Raw genomic sequence first — 27,128 nt, 5'->3', positions numbered from 1 at the left:
CAGCTCCTGGTCTTGTTTTTGTTGACTGTATAGAGGTTCTCCATCTTTGGCTGCAAAGAATATAATCAATCTGATTTCAGTGTTGACCATCTGGTGATGTCCATGTGTAGAGTCTTCTCTTGTGTTGTTGGAAGAGGGTGTTTGCTATGACCAGTGTGTTCTCTTGGCAAAACTCTATTAGTCTTTGCCCTCCTTCATTCCGTATTCCAAGGCCAAATTTGCCTGTTACTCCAGGTGTTTCTTGACTTCCTACTTTTGCATTCCAGTCCCCTATATTGAAAAGGACATCATTTTTGGGTGTTAGTTCTAAAAGGTCTTGTAGATCTTCATGAAACCGTTCAACTTCAGCTTCTTCAGCATTACTGGTTGGGGCATAGACTTGGATTACTGTGATATTGAATGGTTTGCCTTGGAGATGAACAGAGATCATTCTGCCATTTTTGAGATTGCATCCAAGTACTGCATTTCGGACTCTTTTGTTGACCATGATGGCTACTCCATTTCTTCTGAGGGATTCCTGCCCGCAGTAGTAGATGTAATGGTCATCTGAGTTAAATTCACGCATTCCAGTCCATTTTAGTTCGCTGATTCCTAGAATTTCGATGTTCACCCTTGCCATCTCTTGTTTGACCACTTCCAATTTGCCTTGATTCATGGACCTAACATTCCAGGTTCCTATGCAATATTGCTCTTTACAGCATTGGACCTTATTTCTATCACCGGTCACATCCACAACGGCATTGTTTTTGCTTTGGCTCCATCCCTTCATTCTTTCTGGAGTTATTTCTCCACTGATCTCCAGTAGCATATTGGGCACCTACCAACCTGGGGAGTTCCTCTTTCAGTATCTTATCATTTTGCCTTTTCATACTGTTCATGGGGTTCTCAAGGCAAGAATACTGAAGTGGTTTGCCATTCCCTTCCCCAGTCGACCACGTTCTCTCAGACCTCTCCACCATAACCCGCCTGTCTTGGGTGGCCCCACAGGCCATGGCTTAGTTTCATTGAGTTAGACAAGGCTGTGGTCCTAGTGTGATTAGATTGACTAGTTTTCTGTGATTATGGTTTCAGTGTGTCTGCCCTCTGATGCCCTCTTGCAACACTTATCCTTTTACTTGGATTTCTCTTACCTTGGATGTGGGGTATCTCTTCACTTCTGCTCCAGCAAAGCGCAGCCTCTGTTCCTTACCTTGGATGAGGGGTATCTCCTCACTGCCGCCCCTCCTGACCTTGCCACCACTCCTTGGACGTGGTGTAGCTCCTCCTGGCCACCGCCCCTGACTTTGGATGTGGGGTAGCTCCTCTCAGCTGCTCCTGCGCTGTCTCAGCCTGGCACTCTCGGCCACCACCCCTGACCTCGGATTATAAGATCTTAGTGACCTAGATAACCATAGTGGTGTGATCTCTCACCTAGAGCCAGACATCTTGGAGGGTGAAGTCAAGTGGGTCTTAGGAAGCATCACTAGAACAAAGCTGGTGGAAGTGATGGAATTCCAGCTGAACTATTTATAATCCTAAGAGGATACTGTTAAAGTGCTGTACTCAACGTGCCAGCAAATATGGAAAACTCAACAGTGTCCACAGGACTGGAAAAGGTCAGTTTTCATTCCAATCACAAAGAAGGGCAGTACCAAAGAATGTCTAAATTATCCAAACTGTACTCATTTCACATGCTAGCAAAGTAATGCTCAAAATTCTCCATGCTAGGCTTCAACAGTACATGAACTGTAAAATTCCAGATGTTCAAGCTGGATTTAGCAAAAGCAGAGGAGCCAGAGATCAAATTGCCAACATCAGTTGGATCATAGAAAAAGCAAGAGAATTATGGGAAAACATTTACTTCTGATTCATTGACTGCACTAAAGCCTTTGTGTGGATCACAACAGACTATGGAAAATTCTTAAAAGATGGGAATACCAGACCACCTTACCTGCCTCCTGAGAAATCTGTATACAGGTCAAGAAGCAACAGTTAGAACCAGACATGGACCAACAGACTGTTTCAAAATGTGGAAAGGAGAACATCAAGGCTGTATATTATCACCCTGTTTATTTAGCTTATATACAGAGTCCATCATGAGAAATGCCAGTCTGGATGAAGCACAAACTGAAATCAAGATTGCCGGAAGAAATATCAATAACCTCAGATATGCAAGTGACACCACCCTTATGGCAAAAAGCAAAGAGGAACTAAACAGCCTCTATATGAAGATGAAATAGGAGAGTGAAAAAGCTGGCTTAAAACTCAACATTCAAAAAACAAGGATCATGGCATCTGGTCCCATCACTTCATGGCAAATAGATGGGGAAACTGTGGAAACAGTGACAGACTTTATTTTCTTGGGCTCCGAAATCACTGCAGATGGTGACTGCAGCCATAAAATTAAGACGCTTGCTCCTTGGAAGAAAAGTAATGACCAATCTAGACAGCATATTAAAAAGTAGAGACATTACTTTGCCAACAAAGGTCCATCTAGTCAAGGCTATGGTTTTTCCAGTAGTCATGTATGGATGTGAGAGTTGGAACACAAAGAAGTTGAGCGCTGAAGAATCAATGCTTTTGAACTGTGGTGTTGGAGAAGACTCTTGAGAGTCCCTTGGACAGCAAGGAGATCCAATCAGTCCATCCTAAAGGAAATCAGTCCTGAATATTCATTGGAAGAACTGATGCTGAAGCTGAAGCTACAATACTTAGGCCACCTGATGCAAAGAATGGACTCATTGGGAAAGACCCTGATGCTGGGAAAGATTGAAGGCAGGAGTAGAAGGGGACAGACAATGAGATGGTTGGACGGTATCACCGATTTGATGGACATGAGTTTGAGCAAGCTCCGCGAGTTGGTGATGGACAGGGAGGGCTGGCGTGCTGCAGTCCATGGGGCCGCAAAGAGTCTGACACGACTGAGTGACTGAACTGAACTCCCAGGTGGCACAAGTGGTAAAGAACCAGTCTGCCAATGCAAGAGAGACAGAAGAGATCTGGGTTTGATCCCTGGGTCGGGAAAATTATTCTCGCCTGGAGAATCCCATGGACAGAGGAGCCTGGTAGCCTAGAGGAGCCTGGTGGCCTCCAATCCATAGGGTCACAGAGAGTTGGGCACGACTGAAGCAACTTAGCACATATGCACACACTTGGAAAAGCTGCAAAAGGTTGCATGCTAAGTCATCTCAGTCATGTCCAACTCTCTGTGAGCCTAGGAACTGTAGCGCGCCAGACTCCTCCGTCCATGGGATTCTCCAGGCAAGAGTACTGGAATCGGTTTCCATTCTCTTCTCCAGGGGATCCTGCTGACCCAGGGATCAGACGCATGCGTTTCATGTCTCCTGCACTGACAGGCAGGTTCTGCACTACTAGCATCTTCTGGTTAGGGCTCTGTAATTTCTGTCACTTCCAGGTGGCACAGTGGTAGAGAATCCACCTGCCAATGCAGGAGACAGAGAAGGCACAAGTTTGATCGCTGGGTTGGGAAGATCCCTTGGAGGAGAAAATGGCAACCCACTTCAGCATTCTTGCCTGGAGAATCCTTTGGACAGAAGAGCATTGTGGGCTATAATCCATGGGGTAGCACAGATTTGAACACAGCTGAGCACACACACATTCCATTCCTGTTATTTCACTCTATGGAACACAGCAAGGTCCCAGCACTACACACCCTAATGGTTACAACATAGCATGACAGTCTGCCTCCACTCAGCTATCAGCTATCTTGTTACTTTTCAAATACAGCTACACTGATGTCTTAGAGGCTGTTTAATGCATATAGAGTTCCATTTATGCAAGTTGAAACTAATTCTGGAGATTAGTTGCACAAATATGTGAACTTTTAAACACACTAATCCATTAAGAATCTTAACATTCACTGAACTCAGAAGGCCATCCTCGGGTGTGAACTCGATGTCTAATGAGTGGGAAAGTGAAAAGTGAAAGTCACTCAGTCATGCCCAACTCTTTGCGACCCAACGGACTATACAGCCCGCGGAATTCTCTAGGCCAGAGTACTGGAGTGGGTGGCCTATCCCTTCTCCAGGAGGTCTTCTCCACCCAAGAATCGAACCGAGGTCTCCTGCATTGCACACAGGTTCTTTACCAGCTGAGCCACAAGAGAAGCCCCTGTGGATAGCTCTACCAAAACAACCTTCCATGTTCACTGTACTCAGAAGGCCCATTCCAACATAACTCATAGGAGCTTTTCCAGTGTTAAGAATTGGTTGTGGTTTTTGTTCCGTTGCTAAGTCGTGTCAGACTCTTTGCAACTCCATAAACTGCAGCACATCAGGCTCTATCCTCCACTATCACCTGGAGTTTGCTCAAATTTATGTCCATTGAGTCAGTGATGCTATCTAATCATCTCATCCTCTCACCCCCTTCTCCTTTTGCCTTCAATCTTTCCCAGGATGAGTCTTTCCCAGTGAGTTAGCTCTTCCCATCAGTTGGCCAAAGTATTGGAGTTTCAGCTTCAGCATCAGTCCTTCCAATGAATATTCAGGATTGATTTCTTTTGTGATTGACTGTTTTGATCTCCTTGCTGTCCAAGGGATTCTCAAGAGTTTTCTCCAGCACCACAGTTCGGAAGCATGAATTCTTCAGTGCTCAGCCTTCTTTATGGTCCAACTCTCAAATCCATATGTGGCTACTGGAAAAACCATAGCCTTGACTAGATGGACCTTTGTTGGCAAACTGATGTCTCTGCTTTTTAATATGATGCCTAGGTTTGTCATAGTTTTTCTTCCAAGGAGAAACTGTTTTTTAATTTCATGGCTACAGTCACCATACTCAGTGATTTTGGAGTCTAAGAAAATAAAACTTGCCACTGCTTCCACTTTTTCCCCTTCTATTTGCCATCAAGTGATGGGACCCGATTCCATGATCACAGTTTTTTGAATGTTGAGTTTTAAGCCAGCTTTTTCACTCTCCTCTTTCACTCTTATCTAGAGGTTTCTTAGTTCCTTTCTGCCATTAAACTGGTATCATCTGCATATCTGAGATTGTTGATATTTCTCCCAGCAATCTAGGAGTTTATCATTGTACCTAATTTACCATAACTTCTGAACTCGCAATCTCTTTTAGTTCTTAAAAAATTATAGTTGATTTACAATGTTTCAGGTATACAGCAAAGCGATTCCATATATATTTTTTTTCATTTTATGTCATTTCAAGGTATTTAATATAGTTCACTGTGCCATACAGTAACACAGACCCTTTCATATGATCTTGACCACTGTGGATTCTGTTTAATGTGCTTATATCTAAAGAATTCCCCACAGCACTCATTCACAGCACTCGTTCTGTCTGCAATGTGGATTTTCTGGTGATAAATGAGATGGGACTTTATAATGGAGGTTTTCTGATATTTGCTGCACTCAAAAGCCCATTCTCTAGTAAGATTTTTCTTCTATGTTGCCATCACATAGAAGCCTTTTTGTATATTTTATTCCCTTCAGGGGACAACACAAAACCTGAGGCCACCTTGCCTTCTCACCTGGCCTCATTTGAAAATGTCTCATCCCAGATTCAGCGAGCCTCAGGAGACTCCCAACTGGGACAAGCCAAAGATCAAGATGGACCACTGGAGGGCTTCCCTTATGGTTCAGTGGCGAAGAACCTCCCTGCCAATGCAGTAGACGCAGGTTTGACCTCTGAGATCCCACATGCTGAGCACCACAGCTATTGAGCTTGTGTCTAAAGCCTGGGAACTGCAGCTAGTAAGCCCACGTGCTGTAACTACCGAAGCTGGCGTGTTCTAGGGCCCATGCTCTGCAATAGGAGAAGCCAGAGCAGTGAGAAACCCACACACCACAACTAGAGTGCAGCCCCTGCCTGCCACAACCAGAGAAAAGCCCACGCAGCAACAAACACCTAGCACAGCCAAAAAATAAAAATAAAAAGCAGTCTCATCCCTTCCATAAAAAAAAAAAAAGAAAGATGGACCACACGTGAGACCATAGGTAAACTCTCCAGAGGGAGAAACTCCCTGGGAAAATGAGCCCTGGCCACAATACAATGGTCTACACTCAAGGATTGTGAAACAGAACAGGGTCCTATGGTCCTTCCTCCACTGGCCCCGTGTCCTCTACCTGCATTTTGTCTGTGCAAAAACCTTAGCCAAAGAATAGGATTAATCAGAGAAGTGAAAAAATGCAGAAATAAAGGAAAACAGTCAAAGGAGTTCCCACCTGCCCCACTGGCCTCCTGCACTGCAGCTGAGCCCATCCCCTGCAGAGGACTCCGGAGGAAGGATACAAGTCAGCGGCTGTCTGCAAACCAAGGAGGCCGCAGAGGCACCTAACAGCATCTTGATCTTGGACTTCTGGCCTCCAGAACTATGAGAGGATATGTATTGTTTAGGCCAGTTTGTGGTACTTTATGATGGCAGGCCTAGCAAACTAGTACTATTACCAAGTCATTTATGCATGCGCATATGCAGAATCTTTTTTCCCCCCTAGCTATTGGCTCTAATCAAAAAAGCTGCTGTTGCTGTGAACGGTACAAGCATTTCTGTGCACACAGCTTTTTAAATTCCTCTTGGCAATATACCTACAGATTACATGGCTGTATCACATGATAAGTGCATCTATCATTTTATAGAAATTACGAGTTTTTTAAAGCGGGTTTTAACATTTTGCATTCCACCAGTAATGTATGGGAGTTCTATTGCACTGAAGTATGCTTTGGTGTCTTGTGTATAATTTGCACTTTTCTTAGCGATTAATGATATTGATCATGTTTTCACATGCTTATTACTTTCTGTTGTTGTTGCACTGTGCAGCATTTGGGATCTCAGTTCCCAAACTAGAGGTCGAACCCTTACCCCCTGCATTGGAACTGGGGAGTCTTAACCACTGGACTGGACCATAAAGAAAGCTGAGTGCTGAAGAATTGATGCTTTTGAAATGTGGTATTGGAGAAGACTCTTGAGAGTTCCTTGGACAGCAAGGAGATCACACCAGTTCAGTCGCTCAGTCGTGTCGGACTCTTTGCGACCCCATGAATCGCAGCACGCCAGGCCTCCCTGTCCATCACCAACTCCAGGAGTTCACTCAGACTCACGTCCATAGAGTCAGTGATGCCATCCAGCCATCTCATCCCCTGTTGTCCCCTTCTCCTCCTGCCCCCAATCCCTCCCAGCATCGGAGTCTTTTCCAATGAGTCAACTCTTCGCATGAGGTGGCCAAAGTATTGGAGTTTCAGCTTTAGCATCATTCCTTCCAAAGAAACCCCAGGGCTGATCTCCTTCAGAAGGGACTGGTTAGATCTTGCAGTCCAAAGGACTCTCAAGAGTCTTCTCTAATACCACAGTTCAAAAGCATCAATTCTTTGGCACTCAGCCTTCTTCACAGTCCAACTCTCACATCCATACATGACCACAGGAAAAAACATAACCTTGACTAGATGGACCTTAGTCAGAAAAGTAATGTCTCTGCTTTTGAATATACTATCTAGGTTGGTCATAACTTTTCTTCCAAGGAGTAAGCGTCTTTTAATTTCATGGCTGCAATCATTATCTGCAGTGATTTTGGAGCCCAGAAAAATAAAGTCTGACACTGTTTCTACTGTTTCCCCATCTATTTCCCATGAAGTGATGGGACCGGATGCCATGATCTTCGTTTTCTAAATGTTGAGCTTTAAGCCAAATTTTTTACTCTCCTCTTTCACTTTCATCAAGACGCTTTTTAGTTCCTCTTCACTTTCTGCCATAAGGGTGGTGTCATCTGCATATCTGAGGTTATTTATATTTCTCCCGGCAATCCCAATTCCAGCTTGTGTTTCTTCCAGTCCAGCGTTCCTCATGATGTACTCTGCATGTAAGTTAAACAAGCAGGGTGACAATATACAGCCTTGACATACTCCTTTTCCTATTTGGAACCAGTCTGTTGTTCCATGTCCAGTTCTAACTGTTGCTTCCTGGCCTGCATACAGATTTCTCAAGAGGCAGGTTAGGTGGTCTGGTATTCCCATCTCTTTCAGAATTTTGCACAGTTTATTGTGATCCACACAGGCAAAGGCTTTGGCATAGTCAATAAAGCAGAAATAGATGTTTTTCTGGAACTCTCTTGCTTTTCCCATGATCCAGCAGATGTTGGCAATTTGATCTCTGGTTCCTCTGCCTTTTCTACAACCAGCTTGAACATCAGGAAGTTCACGGTTCACATATTGCTGAAGCCTGGCTTGGAGAATTTTGAGCATTACTTTACTAGCGTGTGAGATGAGTGTAACTGTGCGGTAGTTGGACGCGGGGTAGCTCCTCTCAGCCACCACCCCTGACCTCGGACGCGGGGTGTCTCCTCCTGAGATCACATCAGTCCATCCTAAAGGAAATCAGTCCTGAATATTCATTGGAAGGACTGATGCTGAAGCTGAAACTCCAATACTTTGGCCACCTGATGCAAAGAACCGTCTCACTGGAAAATATCCTGATGTGAAAGATTGAAGGCAGGGGAAGGGGATGACAGAGGAAGAGATGGTTGGATGGCATCACTGACTCAATGGACATGAGTTTGAGTAGGCTCCGGGAGTTGCTGATGGACAGGGAAGACTGGTGTGCTGCAGTCCATGGGGTTGCAAAGAGTTGGACATGACTGAGCAACTGAACTGAACCACTGGACCTCCAGGGAAGTCCCATATTCATGTTATCTTCTTTGGTGAAACATGTATTCAAAAATTTTATTTAAAAAAAATCAATTTTCCTTATTCTTGTAAAGGTTATTTTAAAATTCTGGACACCAGTTATTAATCAGATGAAGTTTGGTTTATACTTTAAACTTTCTTCTTTTCTTTTTCTGTCCCCACTATATGGCTTGTAGGATCTTAGTTCCCCAATCAGGGATTGAACCCAGGCCACCCCAATGAAAACACCAAGTCTTACCCACTGGACTACCAGGCCATTCCTGAAACTTTCACAAATGGTTCTTTTTAATAGCAAATATTTTTAATTTTGAGTAAGTCTCAATTTATTCTTTTATTTGGGTTTTGGTTTTTATGTCTGGTAAAAAAAAGTCTTTGTTTAACCCATGTTCAAAGAGTGCTCCTCATCCATATCTCCTATGAGATGTATAGTTTGTGTTTCAGACATTCAAGGTTATGAACTTCAGATTAATTACTAAATGGTGAGATGTTGAGGGTTTCTGTTACTTTATTTTTCATTTGGATGTTATTTTAGAGCATTTTGTTGAAAACATTATTGTTTTAGTCTTAAAATACATTGGCAATTTTATTGAAAATAGACAGTACAGGTGTGGGTCTGTTTCTGTACTCTATATATTTTTATTGTCTATGCTTTCATCAGTATTATACGTTAGTAAAGCTCTATAATTCTATAACTGATTCTTAAAATCAGACTAAAACCTTTAAAATTTGTCTTTCCAAAATTTGTGTATTTTAGGTCTTTTGAATTTTCATATGAATTTTAGAATCATTTTGTCAATTTCTACTAAAGTCACTGGGAATTTGATAGCTGTGTGAATCAACAGCACAATTACAGAATAAATTAAAATATTAAGTCCTCAGGTTCAGAAACATGGTTATGTCTCAGTGAAGTTTTGTGAATTTGCTTTGTAGTTGTTGAATGTATTTTCTTTCATAAATTCCTATATATTTCATATATTGATGCTACAGTAAGCAGTATAGTTTTTCAACTTCCTAACATTTATTGTATATTGATTTTTTATGCTGTAACCATGACTAACCAATTAGATCTTTTATATATATATAGTAAAGGGTTTTCTAAATAGATAAGCATGTCATCTGTGAATAATGGCTACTTTGGTTATTCCTTTACAATTTGCACATCATTTATTCTCTTTAATTTTATGTCACCAGAATAGACTCTCAGTGCAATATTACACAGAAGCTGTGAGAGTGGACATTCCTCCTTATTCCTGGTATCAGAGGGAAAACATCCAAACTTTCCCCATTAAGTGTAATGTCAGCTTTCGGTTTCTAATGCTACCATATATTGGTTCTGACATCAATTTTCTGACACCAACTACTCAGAGTTTGTGTTCGTCTCCACATCTTTAAGGGTTCAGTCCTCTACAAGAAAGTCCTCCTCACTTCAGAAAAGAGTTTCAAGTCACAGGGCCCAACTGCACTTCTGGCCATCTGGCTATAATTTCAGGAGTTCTCATGATCCCCTCAGGTTCAAGAACTGGCTAGAATGGCGCAGAGGACTTACTATGAGTGCTATATTAATATGATTCCAGTTTTGTTATCAAGAATACAGCTCAGGAACAGCCAACGGAACGAATGCAAGGGCAAGGTATGGGCAGGTCCCAGGTGTGAGGTTTCCATGACCTGTCTCTGGGGAGTACAGACATACCACTCTCCTGCACACCAATGTGTTCACCAACCAGAAGCCCCATCCAGTCTTGTCCGTCCACTGTTTGGATCAGGTGGGAGTACAGACATACCACTCTCCTGCACACCAATGTGTTCACCAACCAGAAGCCCCATCCAGTTTTGTCCGTCCACTGTTTGGATCAGAATTTGATTACACAGACACAACTGATTAGATCATGGTCACATGCCACAACAAAACATCTAGACCCTCTTCTCTCCCCACAGGTCTGTCTGGCTCAGTTTCAAGCTTTTAATCATATGCTTGGTCTTTCTGGTAACAGGTCTTCATCTTGAAACTTTCTAGGGGCTTATCAAGAGTTACTCCATTCGTACCAGAAAGACTCCTATCACACCAGGAATTTCATGATTTCTCAAGCTATGTGACAGGAACCTGGGACAAAGACTAGATATATCCATTATACCATCAGTTCAGTTCAGTTCAGTTCACTCAGTCGTGTCTGACTCTTTGCGACCCCATGAATCGCAGCACGCCAGGCCTCCCTGTCCATCACCATCTCCCGGAGTTCACTCAGACTCACGTCCATTGAGTCCGTGATGCCATCCAGCCATCTCATCCTCTGTCATCCCATTCTCCTCCTGCCCCCAATCCCTCCCAGCATCAGAGTCTTTTCCAATGAGTCAACTCTTCACATGAGGTGGCCAAAGTACTGGAGTTTCAGCTTTAGCATCATTCCTTCCAAAGAAATCCCAGGGCTGATCTCCTTCAGAATGGACTGGTTGGATCTCCTTGCAGTCCAAGGGATTCTCAAGAGTCTTCTCCAACACCACAGTTCAAAACCATCAATTCTTTGGCACTCAGCCTTCTTCACAGTCCAACTCTCACATCCATACATGACCACAGGAAAAACCATAGCCTTGACTAGACGGACCTTAGTTGGCAAAGTGATGTCTCTGCTTTTGAATATACTATCTAGGTTGGTCATAACTTTTCTTCCAAGGAGTAAGCGTCATGGCTGCAGTCACCATCTGCAGTGATTTAGGAGCCCCCCAAAATAAAGTCTGACACTGTTTCTACTGTTTTCCCATCTATTTCCCATGAAGTGATCATCTCACATGCTAGTAAAGTAATGCTCAAAATTCTCCAAGCCAGGCTTCAGCAATACGTGAACCGTGAAACTCCCTGATGTTCAAGCTGGTTTTAGAAAAGGCAGAGGAACCAGAGATCAAATTGCCAACATCCACTGGATCATGGAAAAAGCAAGAGAGTTCCAGAAAAACACCAATTTCTGCTTTATTGACTATGCCAAAGCCTTTGACTGTGTGGATCACAATAAACTGGAAAATTCTGAAAGAGATGAGAATACCAGACCACCTAACTACCCAGCCTCTTGAGAAATCTGTATGCAGGTCAGGAAGCAACAGTTAGAACTGGAAATGGAACAACAGACTGGTTCCAAATAGGAAAAGGCTGTATATTGTGAAGTACGTCAAGGCTGTATATCGTCACCCTGCTTATTTAACTTATATGCAGAGTACATCATGGAAACGCTGGACTGGAAGAAACACAAGCTGGAATCAAGATTGCCGGGAGAAATACCAATAACCTCAGATATGCAGATGACACCACCCTTACGGCAGAAAGTGAAGAGGAGCTTAAAAGCCTCTTGATGAACGTGAAAGAGGAGAGTGAAACAGTTGGCTTAAAGCTCAACATTCAGAAAACAAAGATCATGGCATCCGGTCCCATCATTATACCAAACCTTCTAGTTAATATGGATTAAATTAATATATGTTCAATTGTTAAACCAACGTTGTGTGTGTGCGTGCTAAGTCGCTTTAGTCATGTCTGACTCTTTGCAACCCTTGGACTGTAGCCAGCCAGGGTCCTCTGTCCATGGGATTCTCCAGGCAAGAATACTGGAGGAGGTTGCCATGACCTCCTCCCAGGGATCTTCACGACCCAGGGATCGAACCTGCGTTTTCTACATTGCAGGCAGATTCTTTACAGCTGAGTCACCTGGGAAGTCCCTAAACCAACCTTCTATTCATGATCAATTTCACTAGGTTATAATCATTATCAGGAGTGTAAAACTGGCTTAACAATTCAAAATATGCCATATATAAACACACACATTTAATTCTCTAAAATTTTGTTAAGGATTTTTTTTTTTTTTTGCATCCACACTCACAGCCTGATATATTTCATTACCTGGTTTTGCTCTTAGGGAACTAAGATCCCACATGACACATGGCACAGTCAAAATATAAAACAATCACACATTATCCATTATGTTGCAAAGATATCTAGTGCTATACCTTCTTTCCTTGCTTATATTTACAAACATGTGATTTCTCTTTTTCTTTTTCTGATGTAATTGGAGGTGTTATCAATTCTACTAATTTATTCAAAGTATCTGCTTTAGGACGATTCATAGATTTTCTTGAAAAAAAAAAAAAAGTACATGAAATTGATTCTTAATATACTGGAAAAAATACCAGTAACCTATGAGACAGAGCAAATAAATGATACGAGCCCCATGGCCATCTCAGGTTTCCATGAAAGGAAGTTCCCTGGCTCTAATACAAAAGTGCTGAGACCAGGGAGACCCCCAAAATCATCCTAATATGAGAAAGAACTTACAACCTGGGCCTGCTAAGGTGTCTGGAGTCCAATAGAGCACAGGACAAGATAGAGACCTACAGAGGGTCATCTTCAAGTATTCAGCTCAGTACAAATCTGTATATATACGTAGGGAAGGACCAGAGGTTGGATAAAGAAACACCCAAAAGGATTCAATGAAACAATTTCCAAGGCTAATGTAGAGAACAGAATAGCACTTGTTATAATCAGTTTAAATCAGAAACCTTAGGAAGTATAACATAGAAAATACAGAATGACTTGTGTCTCAGCAGAGGGTGAGAAAATAGCCTTAAAATGAATGCTGCAATAATTCTACCTAAAAATGTTTGGAATCAAGATCCCCAAAGATCATACTCTTTCTAAGGAACTTAAGCATGTAAAATATTGAGAATATCTCTGGGACTTCCCTGGCAGTCCAGTGGTCAAGACTTTGCTTTCCAATGAAGGGGGTGCAGGTTTGATCCCCGGTCAGGGAGCTAAGATCCCACATGCCTCATGGTCAAAAAAACCAAACATACAACAGAAACAATATTGTAACAAATTAATAAAGACTTTCAAAACAGTCCACATTAAAAAAACCTTAAAAATATATAAAGACTATCTACTGAAAAGCAGGTATTTTCAGTACCCAAAAAGGCAAAGGGCTTCCCTTGTGGCTCAGCTAGCAAAGAATCCACCTGCAATGTGGGAGACCTGGGTTTGATCTCTGGGTCGGGAAGATCCCTGGAGAAGGGAATGGCTACCCAATCCAGTATTCTGGCCTGGAGAATTCCATGGACTATACAGTCCATGGGGTCGCAAAAAGTTGGGCAGGACTGAGCGACTTTCACTCACTCAAAAGGCAAAATGAGTATTGAATCAAAACTACACAATGTTAACAGTGTGTGACAAGATGGATTTTAGGGCAAAGAATATCACCATAGATAAAGAGGACCCCAGGCCTTAGTTGTGGCATGGGGGATCTAGTTCCCTGACGAGGGACTGAACCCAGGCCCCATGCATTGGGAGTATAGAGTCTAACGCTCTGGTGGCACAATTGGGTAGCGTGCGGTACTTACACAGAGTCTTAATCACTGGACCACCAGGGACGTCCCAAGAGGGCCTTTTATTAATGGTAAAGAGGTCTACTCATTAAATGGACATAACAGTAGGAAATGTTTATTCACCTAATAAAAAAACACAAAGCAAATAAAAAAATAATAAAAATAATAAAAATAAATAGCACAAAGGAAAACATGATAGAACTAAACAGAAAAATAGGAAAATCCACTTTTAGAGTCAGAGATGTCAACAACCCCATTCAAATAATTGACAGAGCAGTGCCCATCCCATCAGTAAGGATACAGAAAACTTAGACATATTAATTACATTAACTTGAGATGACATTTGTAGAAACTCTCCACCAAACAAGAAAACAATATACATTCATTTCAAGTTAACATGAAACACAGGATAACCCATATTCTGGGCCATGAAGCAAATATCTATACATGTAAATAAGTCATGTGTATACTTTGACTATAATGAATTAAATTAGAAATCAATTACCAAAAAGAAAAGCCCAAATAACATACTTCTAAAAGAACCATGTGTCAGAAGAAATTTAAAACGAAACTGGAAAAGGTTTAAAATAATTTAAATGAAAATACAACATATTAAGTTTTGTGGGAGGTAATTAAAGCAGTTGTTACAGAGTGGTTCTTAGTATTCAGCACCTGTATTAGCAAAAAACCCAAAGGTTTCAAATGAAGGAACTCAGTTTCTATGCTAAAATGTAGCAGAAGAGAAATGAAAGATAATAAAAGCAAAGTCAAAATGAGGGAAAACAAAAAAGGAAAATCAGTGAAGTCAAGTGCTGTAAGATCAATAAAGCTGATAAATTGCTAATAAAGAAAAAAAAAGGACATTATCAGTATAAAAACGAGAGGAGGTACCACTACAGATTCTACAGGTACTAAAATAATAAGAGAATAGCTTGAAAATTTTGACTACTTAAAAAACTCCATGAGAGATACAAACTACCAAAGCTCACTGTGTGTATAGATGTGTGTGTGTGGGGGGGGCGGGGCGGTAAATTCTATAAACCTAGGTCCACTATGGCTTCCCAAGTGGCGTTAGTGGTAAGCAATCTGCCTGCCAATTCAAAAGACGCAAGAGAGGCAAGATCCCCTGGAGAAGGAAATGGCAACCCACTCCAGTACTCTTGCCTGGAAAATCCCATGGATGGAGGGCCTGGTAGGCTATGGTCCATGGGGTCGCAAGGAGTCAGACATGACTAAGCCACTTCACTACACTACTAAGAGAGGCAAGTTCAATCCCTGGGTTGGGAAGATCCTCTGGAGCAGGAAACGGCAACCCACTCAAGTATTCTTGCCTGGAAAATCCCGTGGACAGAGGAACCTGGTGGTCTACAGAGGGAGAGTCGGACACGACTGAGCGACTAAGCATAGCACAGGTTCACTATGGAATTTTAGTTAGAAACTTTTCCACAAAATAGACTCCAGGCCTACATACTTCACTGGTGAATTCTATCAAACAAGAAATAAATACTGTCAATTCTTCACAAACTTGTCCAGAAAATTAAAGAGCAGGGGATACTTTACCAACTTATTCTGTAAACCCAACATTACACTGATAGCAACCAAACCCAAGCATTAAAAATATCAGAGCCAAAAAGAAAAAAAAAGAGAGAGAGCGAGAGAGACTAACAGCTCTCGTGTCTTGTGAGCATAGATACAAAAATCTTCAACAAGAAAAGAAAACCAGTGTATAAAATTGAACCATGCATAAAAAGAGTAGTGCATCATGATCAAATGGGATTTACCTCAGACATGCAAGGTTGGTTTAACTTTTGAAATCAGTCAATATAATTCCTCATTAAAAGGCTATACACAAAGGTAAAAAAAGAAAAACTATGATTGTGGTCACCAGCATCCAAGAAATGCTCCCACAAATACCTACCATGTTGCCTTCTCACTGTTGTAAAGTGAGTCCCCTTGCACTGTGTACCAGGATTAGTCTGTATTATCCATAGAGTAAGTCAGAAATGGTGGCACATCACTTCCAGGCTAAGGTCATAACAGAAACTGGAGCTTTGTCCTTGTGAGTTCTCTCCTGGGTCACTTGCTTTGGAACTATTTCTCTAAAGTGAAATACTTTTAAGTAAAAGTATGGATGAAAAAGAATGAACTGATACACAGAACACTGATAAATCACAAAATAATTATGCAGAGTTTAAAAAGCCAAAACCATAAAAATACATTTTAAGTTATTCTATACACACATACATTTAAAATTCTAAGAAATGCAAACAAATCTATAGTGACAGAAAGCAAAATGAGTGGTTGCCTAGCAAGGGTGACGGGAAGAGATACTACAAAAAGAATCAGGAAACTTGGTTTCAAAGGTGCAAACGTATCAAAACTCAGTGGTAAAGAATCCAACGGGAGTTCAGGGCTTCGATCTCTGGGTTGTCAAGATCCCCTGGAGAAGAAAATGGGAACCTACTGCTGTATTCTGGCCTGGAAAATCCCATGGATAGGAGGACAGAAGCCTGGAAGACTATAATCCATGGGGTCACACACACACACACAAATCAAATTATACACTGTAAATACGTGCAATTGCAGAATATTTTCATTGTATTTTGGATAGTAACCATCACTGTAAGATCGTGAAACACAAATATGAGCATCCTGAGAATTTCCATAAACCCTCATACCAAAGTCATAGTGATGGACAAGTTTGTGGATACACCTTTAAAAGAGTTACATTCCCTGTAGTTGGCTATGGTCTCCCAACTTCCTATTAATCAGTGTCTCTGTATCAATTATGATTCCTAACTGGTGAAGCATCTGAATGCAGAGTTCCAAAGAATAACAAGAAGAGATAAGAAAGCCTTCTTCAGGGATCAATGCAAAGAAATAGAGGAAAACACCAGAATGGGAAAGACTAGAGATCTCTTCAAGAAAATTAGAGATACCAAGGGAACATTTCATGCAAAGATGGGCTCGATAAAGGACAAAAATGGTCTGGACCTAACAGAAGCAGAAGATATTAAGAAGAGGTGGCAAGAATACACAGAAGAACTGTACAAAAAAGATCTTCACGACCCAGATAATCATGATGATGTGATCACTCATCTAGAGCCAGACATCTTGGAATGTGAAGTCAAGTGGGCCTTAGAAAGCATCACTATGAACAAAGCTAGTGGAGGTGATGGAATTCCAGTTGAGCTATTGCAAATCCTGAAAGATGATGCTGTGAAAGTGCTGCACTCAATATGCCAGCAAATTTGGAAAACTCAGCAATGGCCACAGGACTGGAAAAGGTCAGTTTTCATTCCAATCCCAAAGAAAGGCAATGCCAAAGAATGCTCAAACTACTGCACAATTGCACTCATCTGACATGCTAGTAAAGTAATGCTCAAAACTCTCCAAGCCAGGCTTCAGCAATACGTGAACCATGAACTCCCTGATGTTCAAGCTGGTTTTAGAAAAGGCAGAGGAACCAGAGATCAAATTGCCAACATCCGCTGGATCATGGAAAAAGCAAGAGAGTTCCAGAAAAACACCAATTTCTGCTTTATTGACTATGCCAAAGCCTTTGACTGTGTGGATCACAATAAACTGTGGAAAATTCTGAAAGAGATGGGAATACCAGACCACCTAACCTGCCTCTTGAGAAATCTGTATGCAGGTCAGGAAGCAACAGTTAGAACTGGACATGGAACAACAGACTGGTTCCAAATAGGAAAAGGAGTACATCAAGGCTGTATATTGTCACCCTGCTTATTGAACTTACATGCAGAGTACATCATTAGAAACACTGGAATGGAAGAAACACAAGCTGGAATCAAGATTGCCGGGAGAAATATCAATAACCTCAGATATGCAGATGACACCACCTTTATGGCAGAAAGTGAAAAGGACCTAAAAAGCCTCTTGATGAAAGTGAAAGAGGAGAGAGAAAAGTTGGCTTAAAGCTCAACATTTAGAAAACGAAGATCATGGCAACTGGTCCCATCACTTCATGGCAAACAGATGGGGAAACAGTGGAAACAGACTTTATTTTGGGGGGCTCCAAAATCACTGCAGATGGCGACTGCAGCCATGATGTTAAAAAGATGCTTACTCCTTGGAAGAAAAGTTATGACCAACCTAGACAGTATATTCAAAAGCAGAGACATTGCCAACTAAGGTCCATCTAGTCAAGGCTATGGTTCTTCCTGTGGTCATGTATGGATGTGAGAGTTGGACTGTGAAGAAGGCAGAGCACCAAAGAATTGATGCTTTTGAACTGTGGTGTTGGAGAAGACTCTTGAGAGTCCCTTGGACTGCAAGGAGATCAGTCCTGGGATTTCTTTAGAGGGAATGATGCTAAAGCTGAAACTCCAGTACTTTGGCCACCTTATGCGAAGAGGTGACTCATTGGAAAAGACTCTGATGCTGGGAGGGATTGGGGGCAGGAGGAGAAGGGGACGACCGAGGATGAGATGGCTGGATGGCATCATGGACTCGATGGACGTGAGTCTGAGTGAACTCCGGGAGATAGTGATGGACAGGGAGGCCTAGCGTGCTGCGATTCATGGGGTTGCAAAGAGTCGGACGCAACTGAACTGAACTACCTGAAGTGGTCCTTGTAGGTGACAGTGACATCCGCCTACCAATAATACCCTACTAAACGACAGATGTCAAGGATGCAGACAGGTCCCCGGGAGTCAAATTCTGAAACACTCCCTAGGAACAGGGGACCCAATTCATGCTGTTCCCACATACATCAGAGGCTGTCAAGACCTTGACAACCTGCTCAAGAAGACCCTGGTCACACAAATCATCTCAACATACAGGACACACAATTAGGCCTGCAAAGCCTGGTATTCTTTCCCAGGAGGCCTTGAGCAGCGATGTAAATTAGGCTGAAACTAGAATAAGAGCTGTTCTTTCTTTAATCATTATGCAAACACCACTGAGACTCAATGGTTCATGCTCTCACACAAGCTGTTCATTCTTTCAGGCTGGCAAGCCCAATTCTGTTCTCAACTCAACCCACAGAGTGAACAAAATTCCCAGGAATAAAGATAGCTTTGAAACTAAGGCATGTGTTGCAAAACCAGAAGAATATGAGGCAGATAATTTCCAGGTCAGGTGACTCGGGGGCTGGTCAAACTCATCATGAGGGTCACAAGAGATCAACACAGTCTGAAATATGGACATCTCTGCAGGCAACCAGAGGAACTAAGCTTGCATTCTTCTGACCCAAAATGGGTCACACCCATGCTTCCACCAGTAGGGAGCAGGAAGGAGTGAGGATCATCAATAGGGTCAGGCTACCAATGGTGCCCTCTAGGGAAGACAGGAAGAGCAGAGACCTTGCCCATCAAAGCATCTGGGGTGACATACACACAATGCAGGGCCCTGCTGTTGCCCAGATGTATGGCTTCTTTCAGACGCTGGCAGTGACACGCTTTTGGCAAGCACGCAGAGACCTCTCACAGTGGCCAAGGCATGTTACGAAGTACAATACTGCCCCCAGAACGCTTCCCACAGAGCTAGCACACAGAAGAATCTGCTCAGGGTGGGAGTTCAAACATGAGGCTCATCTTTTAGCTTATGGCTACTCACAAAGGCTCCTCTCGGAGCCTCTCTCTGGTGTCACTCACTATGTTGAATAAGACAGAGTATTCCCTGCTCTCCTAAGGCCTTTCTCCAGCGTGAACCTTCCAATGTCTGATGAGGGAAGCCCTTTGCCTGAAGGCTTTCCCACACTCACTGCATTTATATGGCCTTTCTCCAGTGTGGATTCTAAGGTGCTGCATAAGCACATGTTTGTGGCTAAAGGCTTTTCCACACTCACTGCACACATACGGCTTCTCACCATTGTGAACTCTCTGGTGGGCAATAAGATCGGAGCTTTGGCTGAAAAACTTCCCACATGCAATGCACTCATAAGGCCGTGCCCCAGTATGAACACTCCAGTGCTTAATGAGTCTGTATTTGTGGCCGAAGTATTTCCCACATTCACTGCACTCATAAGGCCTTTCTCCGGTGTGGATACTCTCATGCTGAACAAGCGTGGATTTGTGACTGTAGGCTTTCCCACATTCGCTGCACTTGTAAGGCCGTGCTCCAGTGTGGACTCTCTGGTGTACAATGAGATTAGAGCTATGATTAAAAACTTTCCCACATATGCCACACTCGTAAGGCATCTCTCCAGTGTGGATCCTCTGGTGCTGCGCAAGTATGGGTTTGCGGCTAAAGGTTTTCCCACATTCGCTGCACTTGTAAGGCCTCTCTCCAGTGTGGACTCTTTGGTGCTGAACAAGTGAGTCTTTGCGGCTGAAGGCCTTCCCACATTCGCTGCACTCATAATGCTTTTGTCCACTGTGAAAGACCTCTGCACAGTGGGTGTCACTTTGTGGGTTCCACTTGCTAAGAGGGTAATGCTGCTGAAACATGCTTGAGCTGGTTGGGAAATCCTCACAACCCTCCCTCGTGGTACAAGGTGTCTTCAACGACTGGACAGGGCAGCTGCTCACAAGAAGGGCCCTGTGCACACCCCTCCTGCAGGGTTTCTCTCCACTGTACTGACTGTGGAGGGGGAAGTTTGCACTGAACCACAGCTGTTTCCCACATGCCACACACAGGTATGGTTTCTGCCCAGGATGTGTTTCTTGGTGCTCAGCCACGTGCAGAACATCTCTCAAGATCGGGCCGCATGTCTCACAGGGGTGGGCCTTCTGGGAAGATGGAATCATCTTAGGAATCAGGCCCTTAGACACTCTTTTCACATAAATGCTCTGCTCAAAACGGATCTCATCCTCCTCCATTCCATGCCAACAACCTGAAAGCAGACAAATGCTGGTAAAGTACACAGTGACACTGGTGGGAAGGGGCAGTTATTACAGATGTATGTTTATCAAAACCAAGACTGAGGTCTGCCTCAGGACAAAAGGCTAGGGTGCAAGTTGAGTAGAGGGCTGCTTCACAGTCTTGGCATCTAAAGGTCACAGACTGGAAGCAGCCTTGATGGGGAGAGGACACAGATCTGATGAACAGCCCAGAAAGAGCCAGGGTCCCCAATGAAATTATCCACAAATGCATTGTAGGAAGGGCTTGGTGGCTGAGGAGACATGCAGAAGAGTGTGTTTACTAAACAGCTACAGATGAATAGAATAGCTGGTATTTAAGAATTACTTGAAGAACGTGCACCTTTCCCGACACACAAAGTATAGAAGCCGGTGTTGGAGAGCAGCACGGAGGAAGCAGTGGAGAGGGACAGCTGAGATGTGGGCCGAGGGGAGGGACTGCCAGAGGCCAAAGGCCACAGCATAGAAGGTAAGTGTGTAACAGGGCAGTAAAGACAGGAATGAAGTGTGGGCAGTGGCCTTGGCACTTGAACCACTGTGGGCACCAAGAGGCTGGAGAGTGACCAGAACCCAGCCTGACATCACACTTTCCCCAGCTCCCACTCACCAGGGCCACCTGCACTCTGAGCTTCTCTGGTCAGGGCTGGAGTTGTGTCGGCCCAGACAGAGACCCAGGGCTCCCTGCCAAGCTCCTGTGGGGAAACCCCATGGGACACAGAAGATACATATCCTAAGGAAAAGACAGGACAGGTAAATGGCCAGCACAGGTGTGGGTGACCCACCCCTCAGAGAAGAAACCTAAATATCATGAAAATAACTCTGAAGTATTGTCTTGCAGGAATAGCCTAGTGGTCCCAACAAGTAGTGATTGTACTGGGGAATTCCTGATACAGGTAGACTACGAGAAATGTCAGCTAGAGGAAGGGGGCACAATCTGGGGCACAAGAGTGCCATGGATCTGGACAGAGGCACCCAGTCAGGGAGAGGACAAACTGGGCATGATCCACTGGGTAACAACTGGACACTTCATGCCTGCATTCCTCCATGCAAGCCTTCAGGGCAGCAGGTAGTGGGACCACTCAGAAACCAGAGGTGCTAGAGCCCACAGGTCACACCTGGCACCCATGGCACCTACTCCAAGGAACCAGGGCAGGTGGTGGTCCTGCCTATGGCTCTGATCCAGGAAACAGGGAAGGGGGAGGGCCCAGTCCAGGCACTGCAGGGGACAAGAGGGCCTTACCCAGTGAGGCCATCAGTGCAAAGTTCTCCAGCATCACTTCGCGGTACAAGAGCCTCTGAGCCTCATCAAGGAGCCCCCACTCCTCCTGGGAGAAGGACACGAACACGTCCTCAAAGGTCACATTCCCCTGCCATAATGGGGAGAGCAGTCTGTGAGCAGTCTCCTTCTCAAGGATCCCATCTGCCCCCACAGAACTCCCCTGACCATTCCTTCCCATCCAGCTCCTCAACTCAGAGGAAATACCAGCACCAGAGGAAATACCAGTTGCCATATATGTCTGCTCTTTCCTTAGGGTCCCACTGATCACTGTGTCCACCCACAGCAACAACAGGCAGGTGGGGCAGAAAGGCCTGTTTAAACTCTGGGCCTGGTATGGCGCACAGCACCCCTACCCACCTCCTTCCAGCCAGTTCTTTGAAAGTTGCTAAAATCATGATTACCAGACAACCAAAGTTAGGCTCATCTTTCTTCCTTAAGCCCCCCAAACCAGGGCCCAAGGGCCATCAATTCACACTCCTTTTCCACATGCACACTGTTCTTCTGGATCACTCTCTCACAACTCTGGTCGCTTACCCAGTTATTGGCCTTCACCATCACCTTCCTACAGGGATTCCCTTGTGGCTCAGATGGTAAAGCGTCTGCCTACACTGTGGGAGACCCAGGTTCGAGCCCTCGGTCTGGAGGATCCTCTGGAGAAGGAAATGGCAACCCACTCCAGGACTCTTGCCTGGAAAATCCCATGGACGGAGGAGCCCGGTAGGCTACAGCCCATGGGATTGCAAAGAGTCGGACACGACTGAGCGACTTCGCTTCACTTCATCACCTTCCTAGCTCATTAACTGCCCCCCAGAGAGCAAAGCCTGCTGGGTAATGTAGTTCACATGCCACCAAACCTTGAGGAAATCGACAGGTAATAGGTGCGGAGCTGGCGCGCAGCCATTTGCAGGCACCCTTTACTGAGTAACCGCTACTAGGCAACCATTCCTGGGAGACTGCAGGAGGGTGTTGCAGCCTGGAGCAGAGACCAACACCTTGTCTCATGACTCCAGGGTGCGGCAAAATGCGCCCTCTTGACTGTCCTAGTAAGTATGCCAAACGGTGGGGTGGGACGTGCTCTCTGCTCTGCTTCACTGCCTGCCCCTAAGTCCGTCCCCATGGAAACAAAACAAGATGTTCCTAACCAACAGCAGAGTCATAACTTTACTCCCTCTTTATGGTGCGCTGATCAAACTACCCAGAATAGCTATTCCCTAATGATCTCATGTGACTTCTGCCAATAAAAGTGCGGGCTGAAAGGAGCCATTTTGTCCTTCTGTCATGGAGTGCAGGAGGGTCCCCTGACTCCCCGCTTGCCAAATTATATGTGTCTGTTTTTTCCTTACATGCTCACTGTATCAGGTATTTCTCACCCGCTGTGCTGGATGCGGCAGGAGGGTACTGTTGTGTTGCTGTAGTTTCTCCTTTGTAAACCTATGTACATGCCATCTTCTACTTTTTGGATGTCTCTCTCCTGAACCCCTCCATATAACTTCAGCCCCATGTCCAGCAGTTCACTGGATACCTCAAGGGTTCTCTGGCACATCTCAGACTCTCCACGTGGCCACAAATAAAGTACTGATACCCATATGCAGAGTTACTTCTACCACTAACTTGCCCACGTCAGCTGATGGCACTTCTACCCTTCTGACTGATATGGCCTAACACCTTGGGGCTGTCTCTTTCTTACACAGAAAATCTGACCCAATCACTTCTCCCGTCTACACAGCGACCCCTCTGGCCCAACCATTTGTTACAACTCACCTGGAATACAGAAGCAGCCTTCTCCCCAGTCTTTCTCCTCACCTCTATCCTAATTCCCTCAACCCTCACCACATAGCCTGTTCGCCACTTGGAATTCAGAGTTGTCTTTGTTGCTGTTTAGTCACTAAGCTGTGCCCAACTCTTTGCAACCACATGGATTGTAGCCCGCCAGGCTCCTCTGTCCATAGGATTTCCCAGGCAAGAACACTGGAGTGGATTGCCATTTCCTTCTCCAAGGGATCTTCCCAACCCAGGGATCAAACATGGCATCTACAGGGAAGCTGTGAAAACCCAGATCAGATCACCTCCCTCCTCTGCTCCACATCTGCTATGGCTACACCAACTTCATAACAGAGGCCTAGCTTCTCAATTGGCCATTTCAGGCCTGACTCCTGTTACCAGACTTGGTGAAGATCTGTAGTTTTTTTTTTTTAATTCCCAATTCAATCTCACCATCAGGTATGCTGGTTCCTGGGCCTGGAACAAACTGCCACACCTTATTCCATTGGTCACCAGGAGTCAGTGCCCTCCCATATAACCCCTGGACTGGACTGAGAACTCTGAGCTTGGTGTTTCTCAGGGGTCCTCAGACTCAAGAGCTGGGAGAGTACAAGGTAACGTGTTCTATGAAACCACAATCCTGGAACCCTGATGGGTGAAGGTGAAGGTGGAATCGATGAGAGACTGGACATCCTCATCTCACTGTATCTGCTGCTGCTGCTGCTAAGTCGCTTCAGTCATGTCCGACTATGTGCGACCCCATAGACGGAAGCCCACCAGGCTCCCCCATCCCTGGGATTCTCCAGGCAAGAACACTGGAGTGGGTTGCCATTTCCTTCTCCAATGCATGAAAGTGAAAAGTGAAAGTGAAGTCGCTCAGTCATGTCCGACTCTTAGCGACCCCATGGACTGCAGCCTACCAGGCTCCTCCACCCATGGGATTTTCCAGGCAAGAGTACTGGAGTGGGGTGCCATTGCCTTCTTCGCGTCTCACTGTATAAATCCCATAATTACTTCTGAGATCGGGGAACCTGTAGGTACAGTGAAACTGAGAGAGAAGCAACCACAAAATAGCCGCAAGAGAGCCTCGGGCCTCTGTGCTGCTGCTGCTCGGCCATAAGGACTGGAGCTGACAGTCTACCCTGTGTGCCGCAGTCCTCTAGGCCATCTAACAACTGCGTGGCCTTGGACCATCTCTCAACATTTCTAGGCTCCACTGTCCTCACTAACGTCAAGTCTGTTCACACCTGGACAGCCTACATTTTAAACCATCATATATGGTCTCTTTGTTTAGAACCTTCCGTGCTCCCATCACCTTCAGAATGAAGGCACAGCTGCTCAAACCCTCTGATCTTTTCAGACACCAAGGACTCAGACTCCAGGTTTCCCAAATGCTCTGCACATTCCGGCCCCAACTTCTGTGACGTCCTGTCATCCCATCACGCGTGGTGCCAGAAATGTCCGCCCAAGAGCGCCCCCACAGTCGGGACACAGGGCCCAGAGCTGCGGGGCTCCGAGGCTTCCCTCATTCGAGGCTTCAGGATTCAGAGACGGAGGTCGAGGGAGGACCCGGGGGCGCAGCACCTACCCGCGCCGGGTCCGTCAGCACCGCGGCCGCCATCGGCACTTGCGGACTGGGGAAGGCGAGTAGCTGCAGAGCGACAGGTGCTAGGTCCCGGGCTCCGGCGGCCGGGTCACCCGAGCAGGGCCACTACCAATCCTCAGGTCCGCTTCCGTTTAGGGCAACAACGCCTCTCACGTTCTCCCCATCGCGTCACCCCGTGTGTGACGTAACCTTCTGGATACCGATCTGGTGGACTAATCCGAAAGCAAACAATATGTCCGCCCAAGACGGAAACAGGAAGTCCCGCCCAGGCATCGTCCCTATGAACGGAAATGCCCCTTTCGTGGGGCCTCATTGGCCCAGAGCTGCCGAGGCTCCTGGGTAATATAGTTCCCACAGCACCAACGATGAAGTGGGACATTGGCGCCACCTCCAGGTCACAAGTGGAGCTACCTAGCTAACGCCTCCTAGAAAAGGTTTCTTTCAGTTTGAGGATTAGTCAGAGTTTGAGGTCATGGAAAAAGCAAGAGAGTTCCAGAAAAACCTCTATTTCTGCTTTATCGACTATGCAAAAGCCTTTGACTCTGTATATCACAATAAACTGTGGGAAATTCTGAAAGAGATGGGGATACCAGAGCACCTGACCTGCCTCTTGAGAAATCTGTATGCAGGTCAGGAAGCAACAGTTAGAACTGGACATGGAACAACAGACTGGTTCCAAATAGGAAAAGGAGTACCTCAAGGCTGTATATTGTCACCCTGCTTATTTAACTTCTATGCAGAGTACATCATGAGAAACGCTGGGCTGGAAGAAGCACAAGCTGGAATCAAGATTTCCAGGAGAAATATCAACAACCTCAGATGTGCAGATGACATCACCCTTATGGCAGAAAGTGAAGAGGAACTAAAAAGCCTCTTGAGGAAAGTGAAAAAGGAGAGCGAAAAAGTTGGCTTAAAGCTCAACATTCAGAGAACTAAGATCATGGCATCTGGTCCCATCACTTCATGGCAAACAGATGGGGAAACAGTGGAAGCAGTGTCAAGACTTTTTTGGGGGGGGGCTCCAAAATCACTGCAAATGGTGATTGCAGCCATGAAATTAAAAGACGCTTACTCCTTGGAAGGAAAATTATGACAAATCTAGATAGCACATTGAAAAGCAGAGACATTACTTTGCCAACAAAGGTCCGTCTAGTCAAGGCTATGGTTTTTCCTGTGGTCATGTATGGATGGGAGAGTTGGACTGTGAAGAAGGCTGAGCACCGAAGAATTGATGCTTTTGAACTGTGGTGTTGGAGAAGACTCTTGAGAGTCCCTTGGACTGCAAGGAAATCCATCCAGTCCATTTTAAAGGAGATCAGTCCTGGGTGTTCATTGGAAGGACTGATGCTAAAGCTGAAACTCCAAGACTTTGGCCACCTCATGCGAAGAGTTGACTCGTTAGCAAAGACTCTGACGCTGGGAAGGACTGAAGGCAGGAGGAGAAGGGGACGACAGAGGATGAGATGACTGGATGGCATCACCGACTCAATGCACATGAGTTTGGGTGAACTCCGGGAGTTGGTGATGGACAGGGAGGCCTGGCTTGCTGCAATTCATGGGGTCGCAAAGAGACACAACTGAGCAACCAGACTGAACTGACTGAAGGTATGGGAAAGTCATTCCGGCTTATACAATAATTTAACTTGAACTTTAGGCTAACCAAGACAGCCTACTGGTG

The 27,128-nt window shown here is 44.8% G+C and overlaps 1 protein-coding gene across 2 annotated transcripts; it reads right to left on the bottom strand.

The window, feature by feature from the left end:
• Nucleotides 1-18,866: 18,866 nt before the first annotated feature.
• LOC120871820 (zinc finger protein 772-like) lies at nt 18,867-25,697 on the bottom strand. Of its 2 annotated transcripts, XM_040251801.1 has the most exons (3): nt 25,433-25,697; nt 22,045-22,171; nt 18,867-20,779 (listed from the first exon to the last, which is right to left on the bottom strand). In XM_040251801.1, exons 1-3 carry the CDS (start codon nt 25,463-25,465, stop codon nt 19,632-19,634), a joined length of 1,308 nt encoding a protein of 435 aa, XP_040107735.1. In that variant the 5' UTR covers nt 25,466-25,697; the 3' UTR covers nt 18,867-19,631. The 2 variants fall into 2 exon arrangements, with proteins under 2 accessions (XP_040107735.1, XP_040107734.1); XM_040251800.1 differs by lacking the exon at nt 25,433-25,697 and having other exon boundaries at nt 22,045-22,700.
• Nucleotides 25,698-27,128: the final 1,431 nt, after the last annotated feature.

Source organism: Oryx dammah, unplaced genomic scaffold, assembly GCF_014754425.2.
Source record: "Oryx dammah isolate SB20612 unplaced genomic scaffold, SCBI_Odam_1.1 HiC_scaffold_13, whole genome shotgun sequence".
NCBI lineage: Eukaryota > Metazoa > Chordata > Mammalia > Artiodactyla > Bovidae > Oryx > Oryx dammah.
This window is presented reverse-complemented; position numbering and strand designations above follow the sequence as displayed.

Coding starts and splice junctions, on each gene's coding strand:
- LOC120871820 (XM_040251800.1), bottom strand. CDS start 22,315: ATGGCAACTGGTATTTCCTCTGGTGCTGGTATTTCCTCTGAGTTGAGG. Junction 20,780..22,044: donor TGCACTGATGGCCTCACTGG/GTAAGGCCCTCT, acceptor GTCTGCTTTCAG/GTTGTTGGCATGGAATGGAG.